This window comes from Dermacentor variabilis, chromosome 5 (genome assembly GCF_050947875.1).
Source record: "Dermacentor variabilis isolate Ectoservices chromosome 5, ASM5094787v1, whole genome shotgun sequence".
NCBI lineage: Eukaryota > Metazoa > Arthropoda > Arachnida > Ixodida > Ixodidae > Dermacentor > Dermacentor variabilis.
This window is the reverse complement of record NC_134572.1, coordinates 112519666-112544722: the sequence shown is the minus strand read 5'-3', so window position 1 is coordinate 112544722 and position 25057 is coordinate 112519666. Positions and strand designations below refer to the sequence as shown.

The window sequence follows — 25057 nt, the reverse complement described above, 5'->3', positions numbered from 1 at the left end:
GTCACTTTAATTCCGGCTGCAGAGTCGAAACTCGGCGGAACAACGTGCTAGTGTACTGTGTTCTACTTTAGTCTTTAGATTTGTCCTGTTGCTCTTCCTTTTCTCTTTCCTCCCTTCCTTCCTATCTTCCATTTCTGTGTTGCTGTCACCTCCCTTCAGAAGAGTAGGCAGGCGTTGTGCCCCTTCCGGTGGCAGTTGCCAGCCTGCTCCTCGCCTTCCCTTTCCTGTTAACTGTATATATGTGTATATGTGTTCAAAACAAATAATAATAATAATAATTCCAGAGCTCATTGAAAAACACTACTAGAAATCTTTATTTCACACTTTTGCTTGTTTACTTGTTCTTCCACTTTCATAATCAGAAGGTGGTTTTAGCACGTAAAACCCCATAATTTAATTTTTTTTTCTTTTTGTTCTTGGCAGTGTTCTTCCTGCGTTCTTTCACGCGTGAGTTCGTTTGATGTGGTGCCTTGTCTGTCAAGTAAAGGAGAGGTGTATCTCATAGGCGTACCTCTTAGGTACACCTTATTTGAATTCTCTTTTGCGGGTTTACGCGTCTTTACAGCGAATAGTGGGCATTATTCACATTTGTCGCAGTAAAAGGTCCCCCCCCTCATTTGCATAGAAAAGTTACTTTGGGTTGCCCCCCCCCCCCCCCCGCACCCCACCCCACACCGAAAAAAAAATCCTGGGTACGTGCCTGCGCTGTGCGTTTATTTCACTCAAAGGGTGCCTCAAACATGCACCTGAAAGTCGCGAACAGCAGCATACTAAAAGCCTGCCAAGAGTGAAGGTACTCTTCACTCTTGGCAAGCGCGGGAGGGAGTGGGGGAGGGGCGCCGTATCTTGAAAGGAATCTGCAAACGGCTCATAACTTTGTGCACGAGACGTTCATTTGAGGGATCGCCCGACGTTTGTGCGCAGACGTGAGCAGCGGGCGCGCGAGAGAAATTCTGGGGGCGTTTGTTTCTTGAATATATGACTCTGTCTAAACACTACGTAGAAGTTTCTGCGCTCGTGTTGTATGCGTTTGTCCCCTAAGCATGCCGGCATCGCGGAGTGGGGTCGAGTTTACTCTCCGACGCTGGCTGCCCGAGCGGTGAGGCAGTGGGCACGGACGCCCCATTTGGTGACCGCCGGCCTGAAGGTATGTCGGACAGACTTTCTCGCGCCTGCGGCACTGGTGCTGAGTAGGCGGGCTAGCTGGTTGGAATCCATGATAGAATATGTAAGCGCGATTGAACAAGGACGTAGAAAGAAACATACACACAAAGACAGCGCTGTATCTGCGCGTCTGTGTCTTTCTGCGACCTCGTTGAGTCACGCTTACACATTCTATCATTGTAAGCGAACGTGTATAAGTTTGTACGGCTGATAAAACTATCCTTACTTCGTAGTTATCTGCTAATTTGCTAACGCAATGGGTGCTTCGCCTTTCGGGCGGAACTGCGAATTTTTTCTTCCTCCATGAGCGAACCCACTGCGCTGTCGTTGCTTGGTTTTTCCATGGCCGCGCGTTTGCGTTTTGTGCAAAAACCCGTACCGCTGTCTGCCGGGCGCATGGAGGAAGGAAAAAAACATAGTTTCTTACAATAATTATTGTATGAAACTCTATGGGAAGAAGATAGGAGCGAGCATATATACCGTAACTAAAGAGCAACGCGATTGAAGCCAAACCTGGTGGCCCAACACGTGATCGCACGCCAAACTGCGCGGTTGGTTTTAGTGTTTCCGCTCTGCAGGCAAAGCCACGGCAGGGCAGCCGAACAAACGCGCACCGAATAAAATCTACTGGCATAGATACCGGGAACCAAACTCTTGGCAAATCTCGATTGTTGCTCCGTGATCTCGACGCAAGACGTCACGTGTTGGACCACCATTGTGGCTTCACGGAGCGTTTGCTTGCCAAGGCTGCCTGCGTGACGTAATTCTCCCTCCTATATTCTTCCTTCCTCCATGGTCGGGCGCCATTTTAGTCGGCGACTGCAGCAAACGGCGGTGATGGCGTATGCAACATCACCACTCCCCGGTTGGCTGGCGGGAGATTTCAATTGCGATAACGGCATTCAGACCCTTCAGATGCAATTTTCTCGTGAATTAAGTCTTGGCACAAAACAAGTGTTTCGAGGTTTCAGGTATGGTACAGTCCATGTCGACTTAGTACTTGCCTTTAGTGTCCCTTTAAGGGAGATTAAGGCACTCGAACCCACGACCTTTCGTATGGGCTCGAGTGCCTTAACCACGTGCTGTCACGTTCGAGTGCCATGATAACGTGCTGGAACACGGTAGAAAATGGCATAGTTTCGGTACCTGCGCACGTGACCGCACGACCGTGGGAACAAGCAGACGAAGCGGAAGTACATCTCGCTTCGGTGCAAAGTAAAACAAAAAACACGCGGACATTCCGTTTGTGTGTTTTATTATTTCTCTAAACTTGAGTTCGTCAATTCAAGCAACAGATCGCACGATAACAGATGTCTTGAATAATTCTCGAAGTCACGTGCCACCACGAGCAACGTCACACTGCGGACACCAGTACGTAGGCGCAGGCACACGAGTACGTCAGCCTCCGGCTCGGAGCGCGGCGGCCGCGAGAATGAAAAACGGCGTTCGGTTTGAAATTTCAGTTCTTTCCGCGGTGCGTAGCGATGTAATACTTTGCAGACACGATCGTATGTATGCTCGGCGCTTGTCAGCTCAGTATGGCCAGACCTGGTGAGGGGCCCTTTAATGAATGCCTCGTGAGCGCGCAGGCTTTCGCTTTCATCCTGTTTAGCGTATGCTGAAGTGACTGTCAATTTTTTTGTCCTTTGATGCAGACGACACCGACAGCACAGGAAATAATATGTTCACCTCATAACATCATAACATCGTTTTTGCGAAAAGTCTCAGGAGCACGCGTTCATTCGCCCTTCCGGGCCCCCTTAGCGGGCACAGGGTATCGGCGATGGCTATCTTTATAGTAATCTAGATTTTCTCTAGATCGGGTGAGGAGTTGGCCCTCATCCTGGTCCATGGAGTCTGCGGGAGGTACGCGGGAAATGAGTGCTCGGCAGCCGCCATTCGTGGCCTCACTTCCCGTAGACCTTGGTTTCCAGGCAATATGTTTTGTCGGAGGAACTGGTTTCTTCAAGCTCCATCGCAATATTCTTTCTGCTAGGCGCGTGATCCATCCAGCCGCGTAGTTGCGGCACGCCCCTCGTGCATCCGTAATGACATGTTTGGAAAAAGGGTTGGAAGCAGCTAGGGCAATGGCCACTTTCTCCGCCTGTGTTGGGCCAGGAGCTAAGGTGAGCACGTCCACCCATATAGGCGAAAAGTTTTAATTTTTTCCGAACCCCACCCCCATATATATATATATATATATATATATATATATATATATATATATATATATATATATATATATACGTACTTGGAGAAACTTGGTGTGACTTCGCAGAATTGTTCACTGAAGTGACTGCCTTATGTGAGTATCTACAAGGCCTCATACTATAGGAGAAATCTCCGTTATATCGACACTCCAGGCAAATTTTCTGAGCCTGTTGACCGGCGTAGCTGGATATGTAAGTAGGAAGTGTAGGAACAAACTTCAGGGAGCGGACCAACAGTACTAAAGCAAACAAGGTAGCCGTAGTTCCAGGCATGCACATCATTTCGCATAATTTGCAAAGGATAGCAAGAAAGTTCGGCGTGGACCTAGTTTTTTTTTCCGTTCCCGAACGGTTGCAAGAGCTTTGCAAAAAGGTTAATGCAGACAAGAGAGAGAAGCCCGATTGTGCCATGAATCGCCATGAAAAACACGTTGACTGCATTCAAGGCGTTGTATATTCTATTCCTTTGTCATGTGAGCGCGTGTACAAAGGTCAAGCAGGCCGGTGACTAACCAGTCATAAAGAACACCAGTACAACGTCAAAAAAAAAAAAAACGCTGTCAGGCCACCTAGAGATACACTGCCAGAGCTGCGACTGCGTCCCAGTCTACGAAAACACGACTATTCTAGGGCCCAAGGCAGAATAACCGGAGAGATAATTGAAGACAAAATGAAAGAAATATGTGTGGAATTTCCACCCTTTAATTGGTCCTATCGGAGAAAGAAAAAGTTTCTAGAATCATCGCCTTGAAATGACCCGGTGTGATGTGATTACAGTGATGACACTAGTGGGTTATGTACTGCATCTTTATGTGTTTGCCTCCTTGGTTTCATTATCAATCGGCTGTCGTATAAATAACGCTTGCGATCAAATAACGCGTTTAGTTGAAAGCGCTCTGTATATCTGTCTTCTTATTCTTGGTCCCTATCTTATTGCGCTGCTCCGTGTTTATTATGAATTCAAACCAACTAGCCCGGCAATAGAGTTATAGCTCAGCGAGCCAGCGCCGCCACTGAGCAAGTTGTACCGCGCATGCGCACGGGCGTCTACGCTGGCCCGCTGAGCTATAACTCTCCCAGACAACACACTGACGTCCTTTGGATGTCCTTACGAGGTGCGGGATGTTCCAGGGATGACCCATACCAATCCCCAAATCCTCCCAAATGCGACAAAAAACGACATCCACAGGATGTCCATTAAATCACCTCTCCGGGGCACTCTAGGATCATACATAGATATCCGCAGGATGTCCATTAAGTGTCTTCTCCAGGACATTCTGTGATCATATTTGGATGTTACATATTCCACTGTTCTAGATTAACAGCTCGCACTTCAGCCTCCTCAATGTCTTTATCGAGGGCTTCATTTTCTTGCCTTGTGTAGGTATTTGAGACTGGGAATAAGTCATTGTCGACGTTGAAGTAGCGATTTTTTAACTCTTTAATGAGAGTGTCGTCATCCCCGGGGAAGGAATGATTAATTCTTTGCATGTTTTTTACGCGATGCAGACTTGATTTCATTAGGATCGATTAAGTGCCTAAGCAGGAACCATGTGTTTTTATTGCCCTTCTGTCCGTTCATTCGATCGCAAAGCTGATGCCAGTGTTCCTGACTTAGGAACTGAGAGTGCTGTTCAATTCCCCTTTATAATTCTACGAGCGTTTTGCGAATGCTTTTGTTATGCTTTTGTGATGACCATCGGTTTTGTATGCTCTTCTGTGCTTCCCATAAGTGAATTAGTCTCGAGTCTGTAGTGGGGCCGTCATTCTCATTTTTCCGTCTCTGTGGTTGCATTGTTGGCGTTTTGTAGTATAATATCGATCCATTCTTCGAGATTAGTGATGGGTGCAGGAGTTCGATGATTGTGAGCGTAACGAAAAGACGTCCCCCTGGTATGGAGGATAGTAAGTTTACGTTTCCTGTAGCCCTTTAGGAAGGCCGTGATAGCTACAATGTAGTGATCACTTCCCACGTACATTTCAGTATTGTCCCATGTGGTTTTTGCGATGTTGCCAATGCGCGTGGGGCGCTCCGGGTCGGTTATAAGGGTGACACCATAGACTTGCGCTGTTTCCCAGATATTGTTGCCTTTATTTTCATCCTTTGGGTAGCTCCAGGCTGAATGCCGGGCGTTAAAATCGCCCAGCTCTACGAGTGATGCTTTATCGGCGTGCTTATAGGCTTTGATCATGAATCTGGACGCGAATAGATTTTTGTCTTTAGGGGGGCTATGCAAATTTAGAACGAAAAGAAATTGATCGGCCCGTTTAGTAGGCAGAATTTTTATGAATGCGTACGCCACCTCCTCACATTCCAAGTATATTTTAATGGCTGTCAGATCTCTATGCACCATAAGCGCCGTGGCCGGAGAGCGGCCGCATCGAAAAATTTCCGTGTAGGTCTCATAGCCTGTTAATTTGGCTGTAATACCAAACCCTTGGAGTGCCACAACGTCGGGTTTTTCTTGCGCATCTTGAATTGTGAATACTAGGACTCGACGTTTTTGTCTGAACGCTCTGCAGTTCTATTGCCATATAATTATAGGTACTCAAGCCATCACGAACGTCTATGAGGGTCCAGCCGCGCCGAGCCTATGGACGCTGTGCGATCTGATTGGTCCCCCTGTCGGGTGTCGAGCATCTGCCTTCGACGTCGTAGCTTCAGACGAGTCATTGTCGCCCGACAGATGCGATGGATTTACGGATAGCTTTGTGCTAGGCCTGTATGGGTGGCAAGTGCCTGCTGTTAGGGTTGGCGTCTGACACCACGTGGCGACAGGTCATTCACCCTAACCCCTGAGCCGGAGCCCACATGCACCGGAGAGGTCATTCACCCTACCCGCACCTGAACCGGAGCCCACGTGCACCGGAGGGGTCATTCACCCGACCTTCTCCCCGGATTCGTCGATGAGAGGATCAACCTCTCCCAACCGTGCTTGGCATTGCAGGAGGAGGGGCCCTCTCTCCTTGCCTGTCACGTGTCATCGATAGAAGCAAGATCCCGCCCACACTTGTAGAGAGCTATTTAAGGGGCTCCGAAATGTACTTTGATATACTTCTTACTTGAGACTTCATACTTCATGCTTTCCTTATTTTCTTTCAACTACCTTTGAATAAACCGTGCAAGTTTCGCACTAGCAAATCGTCTCGCCCCTGCTTGGTCGCCATGATCTACCGGATACCTGCAGCCCGCCGACAGCGCCACGCTACCCAATAAGTAATGTCGGTCGAGCTTCGATAGGCAGGCGTCGCTACTTCTCGGCAGCAGTACGGTACGCTACCCTGGAGTACGCAACACTGCACTGTCGTGCTTAAGATAACACTGTTTTCCGTTTATTGCTTAATTTGGTCGGTTAAACTGTTAATGGCATTTAGAATTTGCTCGATTGCCGTTTCTAGTTGAGCTACGCGCGCATCTATCTCTTCCGATTTACCTTTCTTATCACATGTCGATTTTGTTAGGCTAGCTACTTTCCGTTTTGCGCCCTTTAGTTGCCTCAGTTTCTATATATTCTGCCTCCCTCGGAGCGCAAACTACTGGTCTGTTCGCACTGAGATTCTGTGAGTTACTAAATGGGGTTGGTTTGATTTCGAGTTGGCGAATTTTGTCATTAGCAGCAGCCAATTGTTGTTTTATATATTTTATCTGCTCCGCCAGCTCCTGCACCTGTTGGTGCTGTTGCTGCTTTTGTAGCTTGCTCTTCTGGTGCCATGTGGGGTTGCCCTCTTCTCGAGCAGCCTGGCTAGTCTTGGAGCCGGAAAGTTCATCCCTTGCCTGCGTCGCTGTCCGTCCGTTTCGTGATTGCTGCTCGGGCGGTGTCCCCAACGAGGTGGTCACTTGCGGTGTTGTTTGGTAGACGGGGTTAGGTTGACAGCTGCTCCAGGCTACGTGATTGGCAGGTTCGTGTTGCTGGGAGACAAGTCCTCCGGAGGTGGACTTGTCTCCCTCTCTGCTATGCAGAGGAGGGAATGACTCGGAGCGGTCTCGAAAGACGCCTTGGGTTCGCCCTCTTGAGCGGGAATGCCTGGTCTCTCTGGTGGTCTTGGTATCGCTTTTTGACGTTGTTCTCTTGGTCTGTTTTGGTTGTATGAAGCGCCGTTTGCAGTTTCGGCTACCCGTGACAAACGACGCAGAGTGTAATGCACGTTGGTTTCTCTTTTTTCGGTGGAAGTGAGTGCTCTCTCCGCACCTTCGGCATCTGGGGATTGCTGGTCGGGGTTGTGGATACGTCTGAGCGATCTAGCTGGCCTAATTTCCGACAATTGAAGCAAGCTTCCGGCCTCTCCCGTATGGGGTACACGTTTAGGATGAGACACCGATAACGTATCGAGGGCGGTAAGACTCTGCCGGCGAAGGTGATTACAAAGTGCTTTGAATTGCCTAGTCTTCTTGCATTCACAATAGGTAATAGCGGCTTCTTTTTCGATATTTCATTGTGACCCGCCGTGGTTGCTTAGTCGCTATGGTGTTGGGCTGCTAAGCACGAGGTCGCGGGATCGAATCGCGGCCACGCCGGCCGAATTTTGATGGGGACGAAATGCGAAAGAACCCGTCTATTTAGATTTAGGTGCACGTTAAGGAACCCCAGGTGGTCCAAATTTCCGGAGTCCCCCACTACGGTGTGCCTCATTATCATATCGTGGTTTTGGCACATAAAACTCCATAATTAATGAAATCTTCAGAAGTGTACAGTTCATTTCACTGCTGAGCCCGTTTTACTCATGAAATTTCACTGCCAACTGAAGCGGAACTTGGCAATAAATAGTTGCAGCGAAGCAAGCATTTTATTTCATTTCAATAAAGAATTAGGCTTTCGCCATTCCACTATAATAGGCGAGGGAAAACGTATAAAATTACGCGCTAATAATTTTATCTTTGTGGTTACCGCCTTATTTGGGTAACAGCCAAAGTTTTAAGTACGAATTATTTGCAGCCTCGCGGAAGAACAGTGGATGGCGGTTATGAGGGCGTGCGCGGGGCTCCACTGCTGACGTATCCGACTATAGTGGCGTTTTTTTTAATTAGCTCTGGAAGAATTACAGAGAAATATATATTTGCGGTACAGTCACAGTTCTTTTGGATCCCTTGTTTACTGCTCTGCCTAGTGAAGTGCCGAAACCGACTCGTATTGTTATTTGGGAAGTTGCGTAATGATGCGTGGCCTCCAGTCCCATGCAACCGCGTAGAGCGCAGGACGCTGCGGTTCTCGACCTACTGCGCCCACCCCGGAAGGCTAGAAAAACACCTACATAAGCACAGCAGAGAAGTGGCTACACGTCGTGCGTCTCGACTGATAACTGTAGAAGTGCCATTCAATATACACAGAATTGTACTCCACTTCCGGCAGCGTTTTTTTTTATCTTCCTTCTTAAATAAAAATGTGTTGATCCATAATTATTTTCATAAACAATGGTTAAATTTGTTAATTTTCGCTTTTACTTCCTGTTTGGCTGTTGCCTTGGCTTAATTTCTCAACTCCTTGCGACTCTTGTTTCCAGTTGCCAATTTAGTCATATTGCTTATGGGGTTAAGGGTTATTGCAGGGTTTGGTGATGGACTCTGTTTCGGATTATTTTGATTTGCGCTTTATTTAAGCCATATCGCGGGTATATGGTTCCGACGATCTGCCAGCGTCGCGGCGAGCCGCCACTCGAGGAAATATTGAAGCAAAAGGAAAAGTTAAACTCAACTGGCGTTTTCTCCGGCTGCAACTCGTTCCTCAAGCATATAGACCAGCTGACTACGAACCGAATCCTTTTCCTGGATCAGTCTAAACAAAGAAGGTTGAACTAACGAAGCAACAGCGATGCGCGTGACCGTTGAATAGATGGTGACAACTGAACGCATCTCGAGTTAATCGCGCGAGCACCGAATCGATGAGAAAACTAGGCTTCGCACCCCAGGATATGCCGATAAATCATCATCATCAGCCTGGCTAAACCCACTGCAGGGCAAAGGCCTCTCTCATACTTCTCCAACAACCCCGGTCATGTGCTAATTGTGGCCATGTTGTCCCTGCAAACTTCTTAATCTCATCCGCCCACCCAACTTTCTGCCGCCCCCTGCTACGCTTCCCTTCTCTTGGAATTCAGACCGTAAACCTTAATGACCATCGGTTATCTTCCCTCCTCATTACATGTCCTGCCCATGCGCATTTCTTTTTTCTTGATTTCAACTATACCGATCAATACCGTCATCCAAAAGGAGTGAAAACAGGCAGCGAAATGTTGACCACTGAATAGCTGTCCAGTCTCAACATTGATTTGGCGGCGCTTTAGGAATGTATGTGAGGATTGGTGGCGTAGGCGGGGAGGGGGGGTGTATGCCGCTTAATTTCGGGGAGGGGGGGGAGGCCATGGGTACGTGCCTACTGCTCGGTATCCTACACCGGCGAGACAAGACTTTCCGGAGAGGTTGCGCTCAAGCGAACGTGTTACAATCCGTTGAGTCCCCACAGTGATAGCGGTGAGCGACCATTGTTTCTTTTTCTCGTCTTATAGCCAGAAAGCGCCCAAAACTCCGCCATGCGAAAATCCACTCGGCCGGAGAAAAACGAACGCGCACATAAGTGCGCCGCTCAGTGGTCGGGGCAACAAGAGAAACGCATGCAAGAAAAACGCAATCTGGCTCTGGCAGCCCGCGGGTAGCTACAACAATAAAACTGAGGGGGCTCAATATATCCTCGAGAATAAAAGTCAAAGTAGGAAAAAGAATAAGAACGTAGTTACCTTTGCAATGCTGGCTTTAGTGTCTTGACAAGGATGCTTTGGCGCAGGTGAAAAAAGTGTTGATATTCTTCTCTGTGACTTGACGGCACAAATGAACCACCACAACGCTTCGTCTCATCGGACCTCGCTGCGTGCTTTGTCAACTTGTCTGATTGTGCGTTGATTTGGCTTGTCTCGTTCTATGGTCCGATGTACGACTTTAGAAAAGTCAAAGTACTTTTGGCGTCAAATGTTTATAAGAACATTAAACCCACAAAGTTGCGGAATTGAAAATCTAAAGCACGACTTTGAAAATGTCAATGCACCTGTCGCATCAAATGTTTGAGAACTTTGTACCCATAAAGTTTCGGAATTGAAATCCATGTAGATCCCGCGGCCTCCGCCAGATGCCGCGACGAGCTCGCTCGCCATTAGCTCGCCATCAAAACGCCCTTCAAACTTTGTGCTCGGATTCGGCTCCTTGCGTTATGTGACTACAGGGGCATGGGTGTTGCCGCGAAATCCAGCCCGAGTTCGCCATGTTCGTGCCAAAATGTCAATTCGAGCGCCAAAAAAGACATTCTAGACAAAATGCAGAATGATTTCCGGCGCCGGGGGTTGTTTGAGTCAGCGGCGCATGACAGCACGAAAAAATTCCGGGGAGCGGGATGAAGCCCCATAAGCAACCTCCCCCCTCCCCTGGCGACGCCCCTGCCTCTGACATTCGCCAATTGAGCGGGGAGGTGCATCATCGCTATGTTAAATAGCAGGGGCGATAGTACTGCACCTTGTGTGTGCCTCTTGTGCCCATTTGATAGGGTCCATATTCTTCGGTTTCCAAACGGATCAGTGCGGCTCTGTCCTTAAGAAAGTCTTTGATGTAATTGAAGGTATTGGGGCCACAGCTTGCGACACTGAGGTGTTCCATTATGACAGTGTGTTTCACATTGTGCAACTGCAATAGGACATCCTGTGCCGATTTGTGGGGTCTGAAGCCAAACATGGTGGCCGCGAAGACCTCCTTGTTTTCCAGGTACTCCGATAGGCGATCCCGCACCATTGTCTCCGTGAGCTTCCCTGCGCATGAAGTCAACGATATAGGCCTGATATAGTCCATGTTGATGTGTTTGCCTGATTTTGGGATGAAGGTGACAAGTGCCGTTTTACACTCTATTGGAAGGAGAGTTTCCCCTTGCCAGATGAAGGTGATGTATTTGAGGAGGTGTATGTACACAGCATCTGGTAGGTTGGCCAAAAGTTTGACCGTGATGCGGTCCCTACCAGGGTCTAGCTGTGCCTCTCTTCATTTTTGCGAGTGCCGCTTTGAGGTAGTGCAGCTGGAATTGTGCATGGGAATGGAGAATGGGAAAGTACGGAGGAACGCACTGAGCTCGCGGCAACGCAACGCTAACTAGAGGAAAGTCTAGTCCAGTGTGGACGACCTAGCGTTCCGTATTGTCCCTAGAATGATATCCCAACCATCCCTAGATTGCGTAAAAATCTCTAAAATTGTTATAGAGTGACGAAGCTTATGCTTTACGGGGCCACAGCGCTTTGTGCGCATTCTCATCTTTATATGTCATGTTGAATGATAAAATTATTCGTCTCACCTTGCTCGTCGTCGCCCATTCCACAAGTTGCCATTTAATTCGCTAATGCGCCTACTGTACAAAGGGCTCCTGGAACCAGGAACGTATGAGATGCTCTGAATATATAAATATTGTAAACTGTTAAGCATGCATTCTCGAGCGCGCCAAGATAAAGCTGGACAAGTTTCAGAAGTTTCGCGTTTACACGTGCTCAGTGGCGTAGCTAGGTCATCTAGCACCCGAGGTCCATCGGTCTTCTGTCACCCCCCCTCCCCCCGGGTGTAGCCGGCGGGAAGAGGGGTGTCTTCAGCCGTATATGACCCCCCCCCCCACTGGCCCCTTGAACCCGGGGCCCACGGCCCCCCCTCCCCCCCCCCTTTGTTACGCCACTGCACGTGCTGCGCAGCAGCTGCAATGCCTAACCGCGATAATTCTTCGCCCTCTTTCGCGAAGAGCAAACAAGGGTTTCCATAACAAAGCATAGGCGGCAGCGCTGAACGCCCTTTCTCGTAAAAAAAAAACAAACATAATATACTGTTACTAGAGCCGCCGGAAGACATGACCTGTTAGGCCGTCAAGAGTACATCCATATAATAAAGAACCATTACAGCGACAGCCGCTCTACCATTCTAATTATTACAAACGCAGATTTGTAAGAAGTCGCCACTGACTACAGCACCGCTAGTTCTAGTGACCGCTACTTCGGGCGCGCTGCCCCAACTCCACTGGTAGAGCTAGAAAGTTAAGAAGCAGCTCGTTCCAGTAACGTTGCTAAATTCTGCATGAATACTTATAACGGCGTAAATGGCGAGATAACTGCATCTCTAAAAATCCCTAGATACTTCGAAAACGACGCTAAATCTCTAAATAGACCCAAAAGCCCCCAGATGTAGGGATAAATTTCTAGAGTTGGCATCATTGCTCTAGGCATTGATGGAGCGCTCAGCTAGCGCCTCGCTGGCCTCGCTCAACTCGCTCAGCGGAAGATAGCTTGGGTGGAGAGGGCGTCCGGGCGCCTCCAATCGGGAGACAAATCAGCGCGCGCCCCAGTCATCGCGCGCGCGGCATTCGCGCGGTGCCTCGATCCTGGGTAGGAGTGGCACGGCTTGCGCGGAAACTTAGCTCCGGCGCGCTAGCAGTGTCCGCCATTTTGCCATTGTGACGGCGATTCCCGGAGATGGAGCCCATGGAGCTGAGCACAACGCGCCAGATTGGGGACGAGGCGCGGGAAGGCACGTCGAACCCCACAGTCACACAACTGGCTTGTCTGCCGTCACAGGTGCGCCGCGCTCTCATGCGTGCATGTTATCTGCGTCGTGTTCCACGCAAGTTGTAGTTGCTTATTCACACATTGCAGTACGTATTGGGTTCATCTTTCTCTGGTGGCGTTCCGTGTCACATATCTCGCGTATTATATATCTCCCTTTTCTGCAATTAGCGAAGGCTTTGCAGCTAACCCGTGTTCGCTCCGTCTCTCCGTCGTATGCTTAGGTGGCAGCTCGAAACCGATATGTGTTCGAACTGCAGGCCGTTGATCTAAGAATACACTGATTGCACTTTCTGAATTCGAAGCCCAAGCAGGTGGTCACGAAATTTTATGCGTATGAGACGTACCCGATAACGTGCTTGTTCATGTCTTGTGATGACACAATGCCAACTCATCAATGTCGCCGGTGGGTGACGTAATCGCTGCAAGCAGGGATCCTGGAGCTATCGCTTTCGAGTATACGATCACTTACGCGCGATTTCGCGTCTTGTCATCCGCCGCGTCGGAGGCCATCTGCATGATGCGCTGCGCAAGGTGAGGTTGGCCCAGTGCGCGTCCTGCGCCGAGTCGCGCGAAAGTGATCGTATCCCTGAGTGCAACTATATATTTTCAAGCTGGCAACGCATAAATGGGCCGACTATGCCGTGCGCGCGCCGGCCTCGCCGGCGCTGCCATGCTGGTAGCATGTTAACATTTGGCCAGCTGTACCGGGGTTCGATATTACAAACTTTGGGCAGGTTCGGCTTGTCTTGGGTTCTCAGACCACGTGACTTCCTATCAGAACCGGAACTAGCGGGCTGCCAGAACTCCGAAAATCGAAGAGGCCCAGTGTACAGTCAACGATCGACTTTCCAGATGCCCGATAATTCGGACGGCTTCGCGGCGCCATCACGTGCCCTTGTATCGAGTCAATGTATCAAAACGTCTGTAATTTCGGACGCAAGAACCCTTTGCCGTCCGATTTTCCTGACTTTTTGCCGTAACGGCAGGTCCGAAACGGCATTAATTAAAGCCACCACCGCTGCCGTTTTGATTACCTCGCCGCCTCGAACGGGCGCTTTCGCCTGCAGATCTGCTGGCAGCCGAATAGCCACCACTGCGGCAATGCTAGGCCTGGCTGCTTCGGCGCTCGCTATTAAGCTTTTTGCCGTGGGATGCTCTGTTTTTCATTGAACGAATTCGCCGCTGTAAGCAATGGCCGTCCTCGCGATTGGCTTCGAAGCTCGGAAATCACAATGCTTTGCATAATGCCGGTTCCAGAAAGTCGGCTGTGCCTCTGTACACAAAAGTTACTTGGTGAAGGATACGCAAAAGTATTGCGGTGAAGCACAAGCGTACGAAGGGGCAATTGGCAGGGGACATAGTATGTATTCTTTAATTATACACGCGTACAGCCGTTATCTCCTGTCACAGTATGTGCGCCGATATGCCTAATACGTGTACTGCAGGCCTTCAGGGCTTTTTCGTATGTGCATGTGGCGATTTGAGCCCTTAAGGACAGTAAAAGACATGCATTCATTTTTTACAACTGGCCAATTTTTCGGACGTTCTCGCGGCCCCCAGGGAGTTCGAAAAATCGGACGTTGACTATACAGCTGACCAAGAAAATGCTTCAAATGGTCCGTGGGGCGAACGCGCGGCGAAAGGAGGACGAGAACAGAAAAAACCTACACATTGAGGAATGAACTGGAAACGAAGCGTGCTGCTGCCACTTTGAAGGAGCTTGAGCTCAAAAAGCAATTTCCTTGAGGTCAACTGGGCCAGCATAGAGCGACAGGAAACGGAACTCTGTTGCTTTGCACCATTCATACTGTTTCATTTGCCTACATTTTCTCGGAGAGTCTTTTGGCACAGGCTTGCAAAACTTGAGACGTATTCTTTGATGCATTGTGAAATTCTTACTTTTAGTGGGCCTCTCACCCAAAAGCCTATCAATTTGTGAACCACACCAAGGCAGACAACATGCATGTAGTCTAATGGAAAGCCTGAGGCCATAGGTAGACCAAGTGCAGTAAAAGGAGTATGCAGTATGCAGTATGCTTTTTTTACCGGTCTCTTAACACTGTCTTGAGAATTTTTAATTGCAACATATCACGAGGATCGAAAAGCAGCGCGAAGCTGTGTTGTGGGAAACCATATCGAGCGCTGGCAACACAACTTGTGCGTGACTGTGCCACGACGCGCATTCTATAGTTTGCGCGCGCGGTGAGCACTAGTGGCAAGCAATCAATCGACGGTGCTACACAATGCTCGAACACTGCCATTAGTCGCTCGGCTATCTCACTGCTGACAACGATCGTTCACGCTAAGTTGACGGCGACAAATCTTTGCGTTGGAGGCTTCTTTTGCAAATATTTTCTGTTGAGACGCTTGTAGGCTTGTTTCATGCACGCACGCTTTTTTCATTTCTCCTGAGAATGGTTTTGCTCCATCACTTCACCCCGTCCGATGAGAAACGCAGCGACACAGTACACGAACACACCCGCTGCTGAAAGTAGGCACCAGACTTTGGCAAACTTTTCTCGTTGTAACATCATTCGGGAGCAAAATAAAAAAAATGGAACAAACACGTAGGATGTGTGTTTGCAGCGGTCGCCGCGGTATCCTGTTTTCAGGCAAAGCGTAGCGCAGTGTCAGCGATGCTCGCTGCAATGTTTCTTCGCCGGATCACGGCTTAGAATAAACGCACGCGGCACAAATGTGGCATCGTAAGCTCCGAGTAATATTTCTGGCATGATAGAAAATTACAAACAGTTTGGAAATTCACTGTGATGAGGGGTTGACGCGCACAGCTGAAGCGACTTGACCCAGTTCGAAGCCCGGGCGGCCATCTTCTCCGACGGCGGGGTCACCGGCCGTCCAGCCCATGACGTCGGTCCAGAGTGTGCGCCCATTGGTGGATGCACGCGTGCATACGCCTCGGAGGAGTAAACGCCCCCTTTTTCCTAAAGTTGTATCCGACTGTAGCATTTTCTATGTGAATTCCTTTTGCACCTCTAACGCTATAACACGTCTTGTAACAAAACAAAATAGCTTGCGTGATGATCTTAATATAATCAGCTCTACTACTTGCTCATTATGTGACTTCTGTCTTTGATTAATTTAATTTTTCGTTGCGCTTTGTACCACTGTTTCAGCTATTCTGTTTTATTTTTCGGCTTTATGTTCTTTACGTTCTTGGGCACCTTTAAAAAAATAAATAAATAAAAATAAACGTCGATCACCTCAAGCCGTAATATAATCCACTCGTAGTGAGAAGCTGTTAGGTCACCGTACGGCTCCCTTTTCATTCCCGGAGTAATTGTAGTAAAGAAGAAGAACGCCACAGTGGGCCATCCTCTTCAGCGCTTTCTAGTGGGTCAACCTCTCCAGCGCTTTTGCTTGGGGAACGCTGCTTGTGCTGAGAGTCCGTGCCTTGCTCTGACGGTTGGCCCAAACGCTGGTGGCTAATAAACACCTTTACAATATGTTTGTACGTGAAGAAACTGTCAGGGGTATGCGAACCTATGCAAAACTTGCAGGTTCATCATCACGCTGAAGTATGTTGTAAAAACTGGCACAGTGGCCCAGAAGTAATGGAATTCTAAGTGTAAGGTAGCTTTTACAATTATAAGCTACAATGGCAGCGTTATGGCGAGGGTGAAATTAACTTTTTTTGTGCATTGAGCTTTGCTTATTCATTGAACACCTGTTTTCTTTAAATCTGGGATCTACTTCCATAGTGGCCTAATGGCTTTGGCATTCGGGTGCTGCGCATAGATAAGGTCGCAGGTTCGATCTCTTGCTACCACATTTTGATGGGGGTGGGCAGCAAGGTCTCTGGCATGGTACCTAAATTCAGCTACACATTAAAGAACATAGGTGGTCAGAATTGCTTAGAAGCCCTGTACTAAAGCATCTCGTGGGCCACTGTGCAGCGGTGAGATTTCAAACCCCTGGAACATCAATCCCACTTGATCTAAAGGCCATCATCAATAAGTTTATTCTCTGAAGGCAGCTAGGAGTGCAGTGTTTCCATTTCTTTTCTTCCTCTGGGTTTAACGCAGCTTTCGCAAGACCTCCGTGGCCTGACGGTGTCGACTGTTGGCAAACGTCTTGAAAACTTGTCCATGGAAGACCTGGAGGATTTCACTCCGAGAGCAGAGACGGTGCCAGTACAAGCCAAAACAAACGAGTGGTCGGAGGTATCCTCCAACGGTGAGTTTTCCTTATGGCTGTGCTTCATTCAGAATAAACCTTGACTGTTCGCTGGAGTGTGGTATTTTAAAGGCTTTTAGGCCTTTTTCACTTTCAAATAAAAAAAGACAGCTTGGAAGATTAAGTAAGTACAGGGGTGCTCGTAAGCATCGCAATGTTGTCATTCTAGAAACTTGCCATTTGTATTGCTATGAAGTGCCTGAACTGCTTTTAATGCCTTCTTGTACAGCTGCCTAGTCCACGTGGAGGGGCATCAGTTGATTAAATTGGAAACTCGATTGTGTGTTTTATGAGGCAATATTACTACAGTAAAAGCTTGTTGGTTCGACCTTCATTAATTTGGTAGATCGGATAATTCAGGGTCGTCCTCTGGTCTTGGCAGGCATGCGCTTTATTTAACTGAATCGCTTTTGTTAATGTAGACATGCTTGGCCGCACATATGTTAATTCGAGCGGCACTCGGTGCTCGGCGAGTGCGGAGCGTTGCAAATTAGAAAACCAATGCTAGCATCCAACCGAAACAAAGCAGCGGAGTCAGCATCACCATAGCCATCAGCGGAAGTCATACGTGAACGACAGGAACACCGAAATAATTTGTGTGTATTTGTGCCTTTATAGCCTTTACTCTTGCATTTACCACAGCACATGACGCCGCATTGGTTGTGTGCCTTCTAACTGTGTGGTCCATGATCGTGTCGATTGTGGCTGTAGTTTTGTCTGCAGAGGCTGTGGCGAAGAGTAGCTTCGTTTTGACTCAGTACCATGGTTGTGCGCACAATGTCACACATGATGGAAGCTGTCGAGGATGAAGAGCGCTGGCTACGTGGATGGACGATCTGTTGTCGACCAACTCACTGGCGAAGAAATAATCTAGATGTGCATGTGGTAGTTAAAAGCGTGTCTTGGAAGATAATCACGGGGCCTCGTCTCTGCAAGCACTAATAACTTGTGAGCTGACAAGAGTAGCAGCTTCCGCACTGGTTTGTGCGAAATAGAAATGGGATTTGCTGATTCGTTCAGTAAATGAAAGCTTGTTGACGTAGTAAGCACTTGCTTATTTTCTTTATAACATTGATAATTCTACATTCGGTTCATTTGAACAATTCTTTTTTTGGTCCCATGAAATTCAAACTAACAATACTGTACTGTTGTTATTGCTGCTGATGGCATTTTGTTTGCTCGATGGTCATGTTGTGCAGAGAGTGCAAGTTTGGTCAGCGTTTCTATGGGTTACAAGAGGTCATTATCTCTCTTGCATGAGATGCAGGCTAGACTCGGGTAGAGCACACCCAGCAGTGCAGAGTGATGCATGCACTAAAGCTGATGGGGAAAGTATTAGGCTTGTGCAAGTATCGGTATTATCACCTTCTAGTGAAAGTGACGAACAGAACAGTCAAAAAGCAAAACAATGTATGTGTGATAATTATTTTGGTTCAAAGCAAAGTTTAAGCAAATAGTGATAGTGTCGAATAATATTGAAGTCAGTAGTAGTTTGAATTTGAATAGTTTTGGGATTTATGCAAAACTTTGACATAACAGTCAGAAGCAAAACTAAAGGGCTCTTTACTAGCCAAGATAGATACAGATTGATCTCCAGAATCAGTTTGTATGTGCTTTCTTTTGATCTTTTTCATGGAAAAATGCAAGTTCCCTTTTTTATGCCTGCAGTACAGAAAATTCTTTTACTTTTGCTCGTTGTCATGGTATCTACTTGAAATGTTGTGATGCTTGAGGCTTCGGGGCTCTTGTCTACACAGTGTCAACAGTTTAATCTGTCTTGTGCAAATTGAGCTCGGTGCTTTCTGTCTACAGGCAGGTTCAACTCATTCTGTCCACTAAGTATGCAGACGTATTGATAGGAACACTCGTTTGTCAGCTAGTCATCTACTGACGCGAATACTGCTTCTACAGTCCTCAATCATGCGTGTGACCTCAGGCCCCGATCACTGTTAAACCATTTGATGAGCAGCAAAATTATTACAATAACTGGCCACACTGCCTTTGCTCTTAGACCTAACCTGCGCTGCTTCTCTGTACGTTGGCAGCCGAACTTAGTTTGGTGCAGTGTCAACACAGATCTATTTGCAGTGGCTGTAGAGCTATCAGAAAGCCTGAGAAACCACCTCACAAATGGAAAGCAAGAGTATAGGAAACATTGTGAATGGCACAGACTTCGTTCATGGCCACCGTTTCTCTGACATTGCATACATTGATCATGTCTAAAAAAATGAGTACGACACTGAGCCTGAAACTCCTGTCACTGTTATACATTGGTTCAATTGACTGGCAGACTCAGTGAAATGAAGGTTTGTTGCCACTCTTGGCACAAGCGCAGTTCTTGGGTGATTTCAGAAAATTGCACTTAATTGAGGCGGCATGACACATTGTTTTACTGCATTAGCATTAGGTATGTCACAGTGGAAAAAGTGTCGCTCCTTGAAGAGGCAGGATGTGTGTCGAGTGAGCTCCTGAACAACACTTTGCAACATGGTGAACACATTTTAAGTCATGGTTCTGGGACCATAAAGAGGTGCAGTTTAATGCTAACGCAATTCTCTCGCATTCACTGCCAGATCGTTACTGAATTTTTTGGCATTTGCTAAACCAACCAGCAGCACAGCTAAACTGTTAGATGACATCTGGAGCGTGAGAAAGACAGTTTGTATTGTAACATTGTAATGAAGCCATATCATTGTTGTTTTCAGCATCACAGCAGCAACATTATATCTCACAAGAGTTGTTCATCACAGTTGGTTTCTTGGTGTCGAATGCTGGTACATCAACCACATCGTCCACTATTGCAGCCACTAAGGACCTCCTTGGTGCTGAGGCATTTTCGCCAATGAAAGAGGAAGATCCCATGTGCATGGTTCGCGCACTTATGAAGAGCCAGCTGAATGACGTGGAGGCGAACACACTTCGTCGCCTTGTCGATGAAGTTATGGTCTGTATTGCTGCCTTCTAGGCACTGGTGCAGTTGTCGGGCAACTACAGAAAGTGTAAATTGGTCTCTTGCAAGTTGGCAGTGCCTTGTGTCTGCTGATAAATTAGTGAGTAGCTAGTTTGTTTCTTAATCTGTGCTGATAATAGATTCACTTTTCTTTAGTGTTGTATTTCTACATGTCCCAATTTGTAAACAGGGGCTTCCCAAGTTGCAGTGGCATTTACCTGTATGCATTAGGGACTGCCTAAGTAATTTCTAAGACCAAATTGAATACAAATCCAGGGTGTCTACCGACCGGGAAAACCGGGAATTCTCAGGGATTTTCAATAATCTAAAAAAAGTCAGGGAAAACTCAGGGAATTTGCGCTTCTATCAGGGAAAATTATCTGTAATTTTATTGAAAGGGAAAGAAAGTCGTGGTAAAGCTGGCTCGAGTAATAGGAGTTGCCAGTGTTTAGTCAACGACCGACTTTCCGGGTGCCCGATAATTCGGACGGCTTCGCGGCACCACCACCACGCACCCCATAGAGCCTATGTATAATAACGTCTGAAATTTTGGATGCAAGAACCCTTCGCCATCCAATTTTCCGGACTTTTTGCCGTCATGGAAGGTCCGAAATGGCATTGGTAATACCACCTCCACCGCCGCCGTTTTGATTACCTTGTCGCTCCTCGAACCGGCGCTGTCGCGCGCAGACCTGCTGGCAGCCGTAGCCACCACCGCAGCAACGCTAGGCCTAGCTGCTTCTGCGTTCGCTATTAAGCTTCTTGCCGTTCTGTGCCGTGTTTTCATTGAAAGAATTGGCCTCTGTCAGCAATGGCACCGACTCCGGCTTTGTGGTCCTCGCGATTGGCTTCGAAGCTCGGAAAGCACAACGCGTTGCATAATGCCGGTTGCCGAAAGTCAGCTTCACCTCACTACAGAAATATTACGCGGTGAAGCATGCACAAATTATTGTGGTGAAGCTCAACAAGCGCGGGAAGGGGCAATTGTCACGTTACACAGTATTTATTTTTCTTTTAAGAAGAAGAAGAAGAAGTTTATTTTACCACATAAGTACACTGATATATACAAAGCGGTAGGGATGGCAGGATAAAAGCTGCATAACGGCAGCTTGACTAGTCCCACCTCCCCATGAACAACAGGCAGCAACATGGCAAGATATTCGTAGTACATACTTGTGGCAGGGTCAATATATACATATTCACAAACGCATATATATACACACATTTATATATATATATATATATATACATGCACATACGCATACATGTATGCAAGAAAACCAGAAATGACAACTTAAAAATAGCAAAGAAATACTTTTCAACCGACAAACCAAAAAGGTAATTATTCACAGAAATTTTTGCAGTAATGTGCTCTTGGATATATGGCGTATGTTTACATCATTTAGACTATATTTGTCAAGTGTAGAGCGAAGACAGTAGGAGAGTGCTTGAAGGCCATAGTTAGTCCGAGGGCGCGGGACTTCATAGTGTTCCGTATATCGATTTAGGCGAAAAGAAGGATTCCGCTGCAAGTTCGCGATGTTTATGATATGATTAGTACCCTTAATCATGTCACTTTTAAAAGAACACATAAGTTGATACTCGTAAAGGTGGTCTAAACGTAAAATCTTGAACTTCCGGAATATGTCACGCGTATGTCCATTGTAAGGTAAGTCTGAAATAGCACGTAAGGCATTCTTTTGAACCAAAACTAAATTACCTAATGATTTCTTAGTACTATTTGACCACACCAAGTTACAATAGCGCAGGTGAGAAGCAAACAGTGCGGTATAAACCATAAGTTTCTGTGGTATTGGTAGTAGCCTCTGGCATCTGCGCAACATACCTAACGCTTTACTAAGTTTATTTCGTAAGTAATGGTGGTGGTCCCATAGCATCAATTCATGAAACATAGCACCCAATGTTTTTGCTGTTGCGGAAAGTTCTATTTTTGTGTCATTGAGTGTGAGGCATTGGGTGAGATCACAAGGCGTGGACTTCGCTCTAAAGAGGACCGCTTTTGTCTTGGAGCAGTTTAACTGGAGATAATTTTTTACAGACCAGTTATATATCTTGTGAAGTATTTCATTTGCAAAATTGATGAGTTGATCCTCCTTAGTTCCTGAGAAGAATAAACTAGTATCATCTGCGTAAATAATATAGTTAATCGAAACATCAATATTAACAATGTCATTTATATAAATGATAAATAGAAATGGTCCCAATATGCTACCTTGAGGCACACCTTGCTTAATAAGTTTAAACGAAGATAATTTTCTATTTATTGATACGCTTTGCTTTCTGTTGGTTATGTAACTTCTAATTAAATCTAAAACTATTCCACGTGTACCATAACAATTCAATTTTTCTAATAGTGTTCCATGGTTAATTTTGTCAAAAGCTTTTGAGAAATCAAGGAATACTCCCAATGTTAGTTTCATCGCCTCTATATTTTTCAAAATTAGTTCCTTTTGTTTAAGAAGAGCAGTTTCAGTCAAGCAGCCTGACCTGAAGCCATATTGACATGGTGTTAAAACAGAATACTTGTTAAAAAAGGCAGTCATCTTAAGGAGAATAATTTTTTCTAAACCTTTTGAAAACAGTGGAAGAATTGAGATTGGTCTATAGTTAGTGAAGTTTTCCCTTTCTCCACCTTTGTACACCACAGCTACCCTTGGAATTTTCATCTGTTGAGGAAAAATGCTAGAGGTTAGGGAGATGTTGTAAATGTGACTGAGGCAAGGGGTGAGCAGGTCAATAACAAAAAGAATTGGTTGTATTTTTAATCCGTGCACATCCTTACTTTTAGATCGCCTAAATTTTTTTAACACATTTAAAACCTCAGTGTCATCAGTCTCATCAATATACAAAGAATGTGTAAGGGGACTGGGCAAATACATCAAGGCATCTTGATCATAAGTGCTTTCAACTAGAGAGGCAAAGTAATCACTAAATTTATTGGCGAGTGCTTCATCTTTAAGAACCTCATTAGCAATCTTGAGCTCTTTAATAGTACTGGCGGGTCGCCTTGATGATATAACAGAATTCAGCTTATTCCAAGTCTGTTTTGCATCAACGATACCATCGAACATGGAGTAGTAATAGTCACAGTTAGCTTGTTTTTGCAGCTTAGTCAGGTTATTTCGATATTTCTTAAACTGCTTTAAAGGGACACTAAAGGTTACCAGAAACTCAAGTTAAAGTGGTAGAGCAATGTTCTAGAACGTCTAAGGCGTCAATATAATCGCGAACAGAGCTTTAGTAACCGAGAAATTGAGGTAAATGCATGACACGATTTGAGACCCCCCAGCGACATTCCGGTACTAGCCCGATGACGAAAGGTCTCCTCATAATTTGTGTTACTAATACTCAACTACTCGTATTAAAAATATCATTTCATTCGATTATAAGCCGGAAAAAATGCTACTTGTCTACGTCTATTCGATTCTAGGAAAAAATAACATTTTGACGTTACCCTTCAGTAATATGGGTGTTCGAAAGGTTTCGTTTTCGCTCGACTCTGCGCCGCGCACGCTTTGGAGTTTCAGTAGTTTTGTTATCGCGTCGTGCTGTGAGGGTTCTGCTCGCGAAACTTTCATTTGGAACAAGCAGCGAGAATGCCACGTCCATGTGATGTCGTGGGAAGCCCTCGTTGCTTTCCCGCTCCGGAGAGCCGGTGTCGAGGCCGCCGTCGTAGTACGCAACGACGCCGGCAGTGCGAGCCCTCAGAAGCAGGTCGCGCTCGTCGGTGCTCAAATCGCTGAAGTTGAGCCCACCATCGCGAGCCAATCTGTCGGTGTCAGGGTCCATTGCGACGAGCGTCGAAGTTAGCGTCATAGAATGAAGTACCAGCTTATGGGCGTCTTGCGCTGGAGTGTGAGGTATAGTAGCGGCGCCTGGTGGCGGTGCGGGAAACGACATCTGGGTCGTGCCAGCTTGGGTCGTATTGAGCCCTGGCTGTGGCGAAGCACGTTTCTAGGCCGAGTTTTGCGTCGATTCGCACATTTTTATGCCTTGTTGCGAGTGCGAAAAGGCTCGTCGCTTCTCATAGACCACGCCGACCACGCTGCGAGCTCGCTGCAGCCTATAGTTTAACGAAAACGGACTCTCCGTGTGCCGTGGGACGTAACGTGGGACGTAATTCGTTTCTCCTTCCGCTAGCCACCATACTCCCGCTTTCGCTCTGCTGTCGGCTCTGTCTTGGCTCTGTTTCTGGCCGCGCGTTCGCGTTTTGCGCAGAAAAGCCGTAGCGCCGTCTGCGGACGCCGTTCTACTCACCGATGGCGCAACGTTACTATGAGACCATGATGTCAGTTCTCCTCGATCGGAGGGCGGGCGATTTGAACTGCGCTAGAGGTACGCGGACGCTTCAGAACGCATTTTCTCTTAAAATAAGTCTCTCCTTGGCACGAAACAAGCGTTTCGAGGTTTCTGGGATGGTATTTCAACAGTCCACGTTGACTTAATAGTAACCTTTAGTGTCCCTTTAAATCATCTGGGTCACGGCTATTCAAAAACGCATGGTACAGCCTATTCTTTTCTTTTATCATTTTGATTAGCTTAGAGGAGATCCATGTCTTGCGAGCGTGTTTAGGTTTTTTTACGTGCCTGTAAGGAAAGTGTTTTTGGTATACTGTGCACACGATCTTAATGAAGCGGTCATAGGCGCTATTAGGTGATGAAGAGGAGAGTATGTCATCGCAGCTCAACGAGTTTATTTCGTCACGAAAGCAAGAAAGAGATTGTGAATTAATGTCTTGGAAATAAATGTCTGATTTCACTGGGTGCCCCTGTTTAATTTCAACCGTAGTAATTAGGCAAATTGGCAAATGATCACTGATAGCGATACTTATCGGACCATGGTGTAGTAGGTTAGCAGAATTTGTTATGAATAGATCTATCAAGGTGGCTGTAGCAGCTGTAATGCGAGTTGGGGAAGTTATAACATTTGAAAGGCCATGCGAAAGTAGAT

The 25057-nt window shown here is 46.8% G+C and overlaps 1 protein-coding gene across 2 annotated transcripts in view; it reads left to right on the top strand.

The window, feature by feature from the left end:
- The first annotated feature begins 875 nt into the window (after positions 1-875).
- LOC142583061 (uncharacterized) overlaps positions 876-25057 on the top strand; it is a 31451-nt gene continuing 7269 nt past the window's right edge. Inside the window, exons 1-3 of one of the 2 annotated variants that reach the window (XM_075693342.1) lie at positions 876-1147; positions 16985-17137; positions 19912-20079. In XM_075693342.1, the coding sequence (XP_075549457.1) occupies positions 1025-1147; positions 16985-17137; positions 19912-20079 (444 nt within the window). In that variant the 5' untranslated portion in view covers positions 876-1024. Of the gene's footprint in view, positions 1148-12571; positions 12951-16984; positions 17138-19911; positions 20080-25057 lie in introns of those variants that run through there. The other variant, XM_075693343.1, reaches the window with a different exon arrangement.